This window comes from Protobothrops mucrosquamatus, unplaced genomic scaffold (assembly GCF_001527695.2).
Source record: "Protobothrops mucrosquamatus isolate PMUCROS unplaced genomic scaffold, P.Mucros_1.0 scaffold3803, whole genome shotgun sequence".
Lineage (NCBI taxonomy): Eukaryota > Metazoa > Chordata > Lepidosauria > Squamata > Viperidae > Protobothrops > Protobothrops mucrosquamatus.
Genome location: NW_015389756.1, coordinates 108,119 through 116,999, shown reverse-complemented (window position 1 = coordinate 116,999; position 8,881 = coordinate 108,119). Strand labels below are relative to the sequence as shown.

The 8,881-nt window shown below is 65.1% G+C and overlaps 2 protein-coding genes across 2 annotated transcripts in view; one reads left to right on the top strand and one right to left on the bottom strand.

Annotated features, from left to right (window-relative positions):
* Positions 1 to 976: 976 nt before the first annotated feature.
* Positions 977 to 4,199, bottom strand: LRRC71 (leucine rich repeat containing 71). Its single transcript, XM_029286475.1, has 14 exons — positions 4,106 to 4,199; positions 3,736 to 4,017; positions 3,560 to 3,635; positions 3,398 to 3,472; positions 3,238 to 3,306; positions 2,888 to 3,047; positions 2,693 to 2,776; positions 2,501 to 2,590; positions 2,209 to 2,319; positions 1,969 to 2,080; positions 1,791 to 1,879; positions 1,453 to 1,564; positions 1,223 to 1,338; positions 977 to 1,096 (listed from the first exon to the last, which is right to left on the bottom strand). Exons 1-14 carry the CDS (start codon positions 4,197 to 4,199, stop codon positions 977 to 979), a joined length of 1,590 nt encoding a protein of 529 aa, XP_029142308.1.
* Positions 4,200 to 4,385: 186 nt separating this feature from the next.
* The window catches only part of DCAF8 (DDB1 and CUL4 associated factor 8), a 12,966-nt gene continuing 8,470 nt past the window's right edge, over positions 4,386 to 8,881 (top strand). The window contains exons 1-9 of the mRNA XM_015827575.1: positions 4,386 to 4,437; positions 4,542 to 4,660; positions 4,907 to 5,072; positions 5,174 to 5,259; positions 5,348 to 5,512; positions 5,721 to 5,897; positions 5,972 to 6,016; positions 6,262 to 6,341; positions 8,202 to 8,374. Of these exons, the coding sequence (XP_015683061.1) occupies positions 4,386 to 4,437; positions 4,542 to 4,660; positions 4,907 to 5,072; positions 5,174 to 5,259; positions 5,348 to 5,512; positions 5,721 to 5,897; positions 5,972 to 6,016; positions 6,262 to 6,341; positions 8,202 to 8,374 (1,063 nt within the window). The remainder of the gene's footprint in view (positions 4,438 to 4,541; positions 4,661 to 4,906; positions 5,073 to 5,173; positions 5,260 to 5,347; positions 5,513 to 5,720; positions 5,898 to 5,971; positions 6,017 to 6,261; positions 6,342 to 8,201; positions 8,375 to 8,881) is intronic.

The window sequence follows — 8,881 nt, the reverse complement described above, 5'->3', positions numbered from 1 at the left end:
CATACACGCGGCCCTGCCGCCTGGCTTTTCCACGGCACAGGACAGCGGGAGTATACTATTCTGTATCATTGCACTTTTGTTTTCCTTAACGTCTTCTCTCCGTGGGGAGGAAAGTCCAGACCTTCTCCTCGGATATAAATATGTATGTATGTGCATCGAGGTTTTGTAAATACGATAGGCGGTTGTTTCCCTGTGGCTGCTTTTGGTTGTTTTTTTTTTTAACTTGTCTCCATTCCTCCGTTCCTATTTCCAAGGCTCTTTGCTGAAGGGCTTGGGCTGATGGGGGGAGGGGGGGGCTGGTGGCTGGGAAGACCCCCAGCTCTGCCTGCTGAAGCAGCCAGGGCTGCCAGACCCCCACCCCCCCCACCCCACTGAGGCAGCCCCTCCAGGAAAGGCCGGTTCCCCTGGCTCTTCTCAGGCTGCTGCCAGCCGGCTCTCCCCTGGAGTTTACGCACCAGAGTTACCGTGCTGAAAGCCCGTTTTATTTTATTGCTTTCAGTGCTAAAAATGATTTTTCAACAAAAAAAAAGAGTAAAAGATTCCACCTCTTGCCTGTGAGAGAGATCTGTTTTTCCATTTAAAAGGGACAGCTGTCCAGCGCTTCTGCCAGCACAAGTCCCCCCCGCCCCCCGTCTTGGAGTTGAAAAGCAGAGGGGTGGGTTTGGAGGGGGGGGTCTGCCCTGGTGCCCACCCCTGGATCTGGACCACCCAGCCGGAGAAGAGGGGCGCCCGTGGGCCCTCTGGTACCGCCAGGTTTAACAGGCTTTCTCTCCCCCCCCCCCACCCTCCCACACTGTAATTTTTTACACCAGAAGATAATTTCAAGTTTTCTCATGTGGCTTTTAATGGGCAGAATAGAGAAATCCGCCCTTCCAGGGGGCTTCTCTGCCCTTCGTGCCAGTCCTGGGGGCTCCACCCCGGAGGTTTGGCTTGCAGCTTCCGGGCGCAGGATCCCGGGCCAGAAGCTGGGCTGGGCTTACTGGGCAGCGGCCACCAGCTCCTCTTCCGGCTTGGAGGCCCTGGGGAGGGGGTCTCGGGGCACCATGAGCTCCTGGATCCTGCAGTAGGTCTTGCTCTCGGCTGGGAAGAGGTTTTTCTGGGAGGGTCAACAAAAAGGGTGGGGGGACCCCAGGTGAGGGCAGGGGTTGAGGACTCCTGGTGGCAAGGAGGGGGGGGCCGCCCACGCCCTTTGCCCCACGCTCTTTGATTGGCAGGGACTCACCGCCAGAGAGAGATGCAGGAGGCCGGTGGGCCCCTTCCCCCCAGGGAGGATCCGGCTGACCTGGTACTCCACCGTGGCCAGGAAGGCCTTCAGACCGCTCTCGGAGATGTGGTTGCCTTGGGAGGCAAGGAGGGGAGGGCAACGCTCTGGTCAAGCTCCTCCCGCCATCTTGGGGCCCTGTGAAAGCCGCAGGGCGCCCCCCCTCCCCCAAGCCCTGCTCCCCGACATACGCATGAGGTTCAGGTAGATCAGAACACGGTTCCCCTGAAGGAAAACCTGCCCCTCGCGGTGCTCCGCGGGTTCCAGCAAGGGGTTCATCATCTCGGTGGGCTCCAGGATCTGCTGCAGGGGGGGGGGCAAGGCAGGCAGGTACAGTAGTTGCTGCAGGAGTGGGGGGAGAGGAGGGTATGGCTGCCCCCCCCCTCAGCCACTTAAGATTCCGGCCAGGTGGGATGGTTTGCAGAGGATAGGCAGACCTTGGTTCTGGGGGGAGGGGTGGAAGGGATGAGGCTCAGCCATCCATGCTGGACTCGGCTAGAGCCTGGGGGGGTGGAAAGGGGGGGCTCACCTCCACTTCCAGGATCTGGGACCGCTTGTCCTTAGAGCCCAGCTTTACTCCCTTGGCCCCCTTCGCTTTGGGATCCACCGGGGGGACGGCTGCAGGAGAGAACTGGAGCTCAGGGGCCTGGGGGGAGGCCTCCAAGGCCCGGGGATCGGGAGAGGGGCCCAGCTGGCCCAGCCAGAACCTTTCTTGGATTGCTTGGCGTCTTCCTTCTTGGCCTGGGCCGCTGGCGCTGCCGGTGGCTGTGCAGGGGCCGCTCCGCCCGCTGGGCCCTTCTCCTCCTTTTTGGTGGGTTCCTGGAAGAGGCCAGACGCCGGTCTCTGCCTGCCCCGGGGGGGGAAGGAGGGGCTGGCTCTGCGGTCTCTTGATGTCCCCCCTGGCTCCCTGCCCCAGACACCCCCCACCCGCCCTCGGGATAGCTCGCCTTCTTCTTCACGACGGCCTTGGCACCCTTGGCGGTCTGCAGCTTGTCGATGGTGGTGCTGCTGACGTGGCTGGCCGGGCGGTCGCCCTTCAGCTCCAAGTGTCTCTGGGGCTGACGGGAGAAAAAGGAGGGGGGGCTCAGAATTGGGGAGGTGGGCTTGGGGGACTCTGCCTCTGCAGAGCCTCCGATTCATCCCGTCCACCTTCGCAGGGCAGGGGTGCCTGTGCCAGTTCAGCCTCTTTTTCCGAGTGAGAGATGCTTCGTGGCCTGCCCCGCGGGCAGCGATGCTCACCAGGCGGCCTCTCTCCTGGGCCTCCTTCTCCAGCAGCAGCCTTCGCCTCTCCACCACCTCCGTGTGGGTGAGGGCGAAGGGGCCGAGCACCTGCAAGGCAAGCAGCCGGCTGAGGGACCCCTCGTCACGGCCCTCCCGCCGCCCTGCGGCCCCGGCTGCTCCGATGGGGGCAGGCAGCCTCCCGGCACTGACCTCGGCCAACTTCTGGGCGCCCTCGTCCCCGATCTGGTTATGTGCCAACGACAAGGACAGCAGGGACCGGTTGAGGCGCAGGCCCTGCACGGAGAGAGAGGGGGGCACCTGAGGGTGGGCTCCCCACCGCCCGTCCTCAGCGGGACGGCCGGTGTGCCAAGGAAGAGCCCAGGCGCCCTTTCCCAGCGGCCTCACGTTGGCGAGGTGGGTGGCCCCCACGTCCGTGATGTGGTTGTAGCTGAGGTTGATGGAGGCCAGGTTCTTGTTGGAGCTGCGGAGCGAGGAGAGCGCCTGGCCGATCAGCAGCACCGCCTGGTCGTCCATGCCGTTGTTGCGCAGGGAGAGGTGGGCCAGGCTGGGGAGGAAGAGCAGGGCGGTGCCAGGGTGGGGTGGGCCACCTTCCCCCTCCCTCCCCCACCTGGGCTCCTCCTGGGTGCCCACCGGAGGAGGCCAGGGGAGCAGTGGCAGCCGGGCCCTGGGCCAGGGGACGGCCGGACTTGGCTGAGGGCCCCGGTGGCAGGGGACGGAGGGGTCCTGGGGCTCACCTGCTCTCCTCCGAAAGCAACTTGTAGAAGGAGCGCTCGGGCAGAGGGTTCCCTTCCAAGACCAGCGTCCTGCAGGGCGGGAGAAGAAGCTCGGCCGCCCTTGCCCGGCCAGCCCCTGCCCTCCTTCCCTCCCCAGCAACGGGGTGGGGGGGTCACCTACTTGAGGTTGGCGCAGGCGGCCAGCACGGGCAGCAGGGTGAGGAAGGTGGCATCGCTCAGGCCGACCTTCCAGAGGCTGCAGGGCGAGGAAGAGAGCCGGGCAGTCCGGACGCCGCCCCGACGGAGCCCACCCCGCCCCACCCGCCCTGGTGGGCTCACTCACTGCAGGGCCTGGAGGTGGGCGAGGGCCGGCAGGCACTTGGCCAGCACGCCCAGCATCTTCTCCTCGATCTTCCAGCCTGCGGGAAAGAGGGAGGGAGGGAGGCGGGCTAGAGTGGGTGACCCGGGGGCGCCAGGGGGCGCGGAGGGCGCACACACACACACACACACACCACTCACTGCGGATGAAGACCTCGCGGGCGCTCTTGGGGTCCTCGTGCTCCAGCTCCACCTGCACCGACGGGCGGAAGTAGCCGTACTTGGCTTGGATCTGGGCCAGCGCCGGCAGCGCCTCCCGCTGCTCCCACGTCGGGCCGGCCCCGCCGGGACCCTCGGGCTCCTCTTGGGGGGCTCCGGCGGGCGGGTGGGGGCGGCTGACCACGCGGGGGGCCTCCTGCAGCCCGGCGCGCGCGCACAGCTCGGGGAAGTCCAGCTCCAGGGCGCCGCCGCACACGTACTCCTCTGCGGGGGGGGAAGGAGAGGGAGGGTCAGTGGGGGGTCGGGTGTGTGTGTGGGGGGGCGCACCGGGCTTGTGGGGGGGGTCCGGCACCTTCGCCGTGCTCTGCCCTGCGCGCCGCGATGCGCGCCTCCTCCTCCTGCGCGGCGCTCTTGTCCTTGGCGCCCCGCTCGCCCTTCTTGCCCATCGCGGCGGCGGAGGAGGAGGAGGAGGAGGATGCGGCGGGGCCGTCGCCAGGCAACCGCGGCAGGGGCGGGGCCAAGCCTTCCCGCCCCGCCCTCCCCCCGCGCTGGGGCCGACGGGAGTCGTAGTCCGCCGGGCGGCCCCTCCTCCTCCTCCCCCCCCCGACGCATCTGGCCGGCCCTGCTGCGAGATGGCGGCGCCCGGAACGGAGCCCGACGCCGAGCTGGAGGAGCTGCTGGCGAGTGAGCGGGGCCGGGCCGGGCTGGGCGTGGGCGGCGGGGTCCGCGGGGGTCTTCCCGGCCGCCCGTCCGACCCGGCTGCGCTGTCTCCCTCTCCCTCTCTGCAGGCGCCCTGGAGGACTTCGAGAGAGCCGCCCCGGCGCCCGGGGAGCCCGCCGGAGGAGGAGGAGGAGGAGGAGGAGGGGAGGGCGGTGGGAGCAGCGCGGAGCCGGCGGGGGAGTCGCAGGTAAGCGTGGGGGGCANGGAACAGGGGGGAGGGGGGTCCTTCCCCACCCAGGCCAGGGGGGCAGGGGGAGCCGGGGGAGGGGTCCTTCCTCCCCAGGCCAGGGGGGCAGGGGGAGCCAGGGGGGAGGGGGGTCCTTCCCCACCCAGGCCAGGGGGGCAGGGGGAGCCGGGGGAGGGGTCCTTCCCCCCCAGGCCAGGGCAGTGCCTGCAGCCGCCTCCTCCTCCCTCCCTCCCCCCCCCCGGGCAGGGTCGGCTGCTGGCCGCGCAGGAGACCTTCTTCCAGGAGCTCTTTGAGGGCGAGCTGGCCTCGCAGGCGAGCGCCGAGTTCGAGCGGGCCATGGCGGAGCTGGCGGCCGAGGAGCCGCTGCTGGTGGAGCAGTTCGAGAGGCTCTCCGCCGCCGCGGGCAGAGTCGGTGAGCACCCTCGGGGGACCCTCGGGGCACGTGCGGGGGGTCGCGGGGCTCTGCTGGAGAAGAAGAGCCCTGCGAGCGCTGCCGCCTCCGCCTCGTTGCAGGGAGCGACCCGGCGTCCCGCCAGGAGTTCACCTCCTGCCTGAAGGAGACGCTCAGCGGGCTGGCCAGGAACGCCGACGGCCTGCAGGTGCGCCCCTCTCTCCCCCACCCCCCCACCGCCCCCCACGGGCCTCCCCTTCCTGCAGGCAGACCCTCCCAGCTGCTTCTTCCCCTAGAGCTCCGGGGTGTCGGAGGAGGAGCTGAGCAGAACGATGGAGGGGCTCGGCCTGGAGGAGGGGGACGGCGGAGAGGGCAACCTGTGGCCCATCATGCACAGCATCATGCAGAACCTGCTCTCCAAGGACGTGCTCTACCCCTCCCTCAAGGAGATCACGGAGAAAGTAAGACAAGCCTTGAGTGGATTCAGCCCCCCCCTCCCCCCAGCGACAGCAGGAATCCCACCATCCCCCTTCCCTGCCACCCCATTTAGCAAGGCAGGGGAAGGGGCTGTCCGGTGGCTCTCACCATCATCCCCCACCCCCAGAAAGGCAGGAAATCCAGCAGGTGGGCCATCCATGAGCTCATGGTGGACTTATCCCCCCTCCCCAGTACCCCGAGTGGCTCCAGAGACACCGAGACTCCTTGCCCAAGGAGCAGTATGACAAGTACCAGGAGCAGCACAGCGTCATGGGAAGGATCTGCGAGCAGTTCGAGACTGAGCTGCCCACGGACGGTGATCAGGAGCACAGGGCCCGCTTTGAAACGATCTTGGACCTGATGCAGCAGGTAAGGGGCCGGGTGGGGCCGGTGGGGAGGCCGACGCGTGGGGCTGGGGGCTAACTGTGCCCTTTGCCTTCTAGCTGCAGGACCTGGGACATCCTCCAAAGGAGCTGGCTGGAGAGTCGGTGAGTGTCTGTTCGGCTGCACTGCCCCCTTTTCCTCAGGCTTGGATTCAGAGCCAGGGTCTCACTAAGGGGAAGGAGGTGGGCAGAGGGGGCATTTCCAAGCCCCAATGTGCCTGTTTCTGGAGGACGCTGTTTAGGGCAGCCTGAACCCGCCGGTGTTTCCTACAGCCAGATAAAAGCAACAACACCTCACTCTCTGCAGAGAGGCACTTCTTTGTTGTGAACAGAAGTTCCTCCTCTTCCAGCCTCCTGGCCTGAACTTTGACCTCGAAGGACTGAATCTGCCTGATACTGGAGGCGCTGGAGGCGAGCAGTGCCGGATTATGTGACCTGCTCCCGTGCCAAAGGGACTGAGGAGATGGGAGGGCACTGTGGTGGGTCGAGGTGTTTTGTTTCTTTCCCCCCCGTTTTCTGTCATCACCAGGTGCCAGAGGCTGGCTGCCTTTGCTAAACCCGGCAGGTGGTTTTGCAGGGATCCCACAAGAGGGATGATACCCTGAGGTCAGGTGCCCAGCTTTGCCGCTTGGCTTCTGAAGAGACTAATTGCACTAACTGAAGGCCCCAGGAACGTCTCTTCCTTTCTGTCCCGAGTTGATGGACAGGCTCTCTCTGGATGGGATGAGGTTGCTGTCAATGAAATAACCAGGCCAACAGAGGAGAGGATGGCTCATGAGAGTCGTCTGCGTGAAGGGAAACCTCCTGCATCCACTTCTGAAGGCCCAGCTCTGCTGCTCTTCTCAGGCAGCTCTGGCTGTGACCCCCCCAGTTCAGTGTCTGTAACTGGAGCCGCCCCTTTCCTTGAGCCCCAGCCGGTCAGTCTCTGATGATGCCAGTCTTTGATGATGCCAGGCCAGCTGTCTGGCTCCCCGGACTTGCCCAAAGTCAGTCAGTGTGGGGCTTTTTTTTTTTTTTTTTGCTGTAGCCCCAAATATTAACATTCCCCTGCCCCACATTAGTGCTACTGCTTTGTGAGAAGTGCCTGTATGGGGAGATAGCTAGGCAGCAGGCCGCCTTTGCCACTGGCCACAAGGACGTTTCTGCCAGCGGCTGATGCTGCAGGACGGAGAGCCGTTCTCCTTGGCTGAATCTGGCCGGACTGAATTGAGGTTTGGGAAGGGCAATTCTTGAAATAAAGGTGGAGGTTCATGGTTTGAAGTCGTGATTATTTCTGTTAAATCATTGTGAGCAGAGAAAGTCCCCGGTTTCAAATCTTGAGCCTATGGAGCCCCTAGCAGCTCAACTTGCAGCTGTAAACTGCACAGGTCCTACATAGTGTGGGGGAAAATGGACCATCAGCAGTCTAGTGGTAACTTTTTATTTTTTTTAGGACTAATTGGGGCATCTCCAAGTTTGTAGACACCTTGAACAGGCACACAGTAAAAGGGGTGGGTGGGCAAAGCGACACTTGGTGGTCTATCAGATGCTTCTTGCTCTTCTGTGGCAGGAAGCAGAACAGCTTATTTTGGGGGGTGCAAATCCTAACCAGGGATTTAAAAAAACTCTGAAGGATTTGTAGCTTTTGTGTGAACTGGTTGAGAGCGATTACGGTCTGTCTTAGCCTCTGATCACCCCCCATGCCTTCTAGGTGGGTTCCCTCAGAGCTTCTCCTCCACTTGCCCTGTGGGGGAAGGCCGGCTGGCCAGGCGTGGGCACCTTGGCACAACCCCCCCCCCCCTTCGGCTGCTTTTAGTCAGAGCAGAAGGACTTTGCCCCGCCACAGGCTCTGCCTTGGGAGAGGGCGAGATGGGAAGGCGGCTCCCTCCGGGCAGGGGTCCTGGAAGTGTCCACGCGAGTCCAGGTCAGCGTTTGGCCCTAACCCTGCGGGAGGCCTGCCCGGGACGCCCAGGTCAGGCTGTGAAAGTGCCCGGAAGGAGGAATCGGCCATCATTAAAGTCCAGTGGTGTTTCTCAACCTTGACAACTTTAAGGCATGTGGACTTCAACTCCCAGAATTCCACAGCCAGCATTGCTGGCTGTGGAATTCTGGGAGTTGAAGTCCACATGCCTTAAAATGGTCAAGGTTGAGAAACACTGGACTCCAGTGGTTAAGCACCGCGGTGCTTCCGGACTCCCCCATGTCAGCAACCGGGGGCTCGCTCTCTATGGTTTTTCCCTGCCTGGGTTGCCGCTCTAGCCAGCCGCCTCTAAGGCGCTTCCGGGTTTTTCTACCATTTCCCCTGCCGTAGAGCAGCGGCGGCTGGGGGCCGTCAAGTGCGGCTGTCGCGAAGAGCGGCGGCGGCGGAGCCGGAAGGAGACGCGCGGCGCCGGTTGGGCGACAAAATGGCGGCGGCGCCTGGACGTCCCGGGGGCAGCACCGGCGACGGGGCGGCGGGAGCAGGCGGAGGAGCCCCTGCCAGAGGTACCCGAGGAGGCCGGCGGGCGCCGAGGGCCCGGCGCCGCTTCCCCCACCGGATCCCGGGGCACGGCCGGGCCTGCGTGAGGGCCAGCGGAGCCCCCGCGGGAGGGAGGGAGGCGGCGGGGCTCTCCGCCTCCGTTTGGCCTTCGCTGTCGGGGAGACGGGAAGCCGCGGAAGGGAAGCCGAGCTTTGGGCCCCGGAGCAGGGCGGACGGAGCGTCCGGGGAAATCCGGCTCTCTGAAACGCCGTTTTCTCCCCTCCCCCTCCCCCTTAGTCTGATAGCGCCGGTTCCCGGGTGCTGCCGAGCCCCCCCGTCCGCCCCCCCCGACGGAAGAGGCGGCAGGACAGGTGAGTCTGGGGGGGGGGAAGAGGAGGAGGAGGCTTTCCGAGGGTCTCGACGGAGCTGGGGAGGGGGCGGCTCTTGGGCTCTTCCCCGAGGGGGGCTGCCAGTCTCTCCCCGGGGATTCCCCCCCCCGTCCCGGGTCGAGGCTCCTCCCTGGGCGCCCCCCC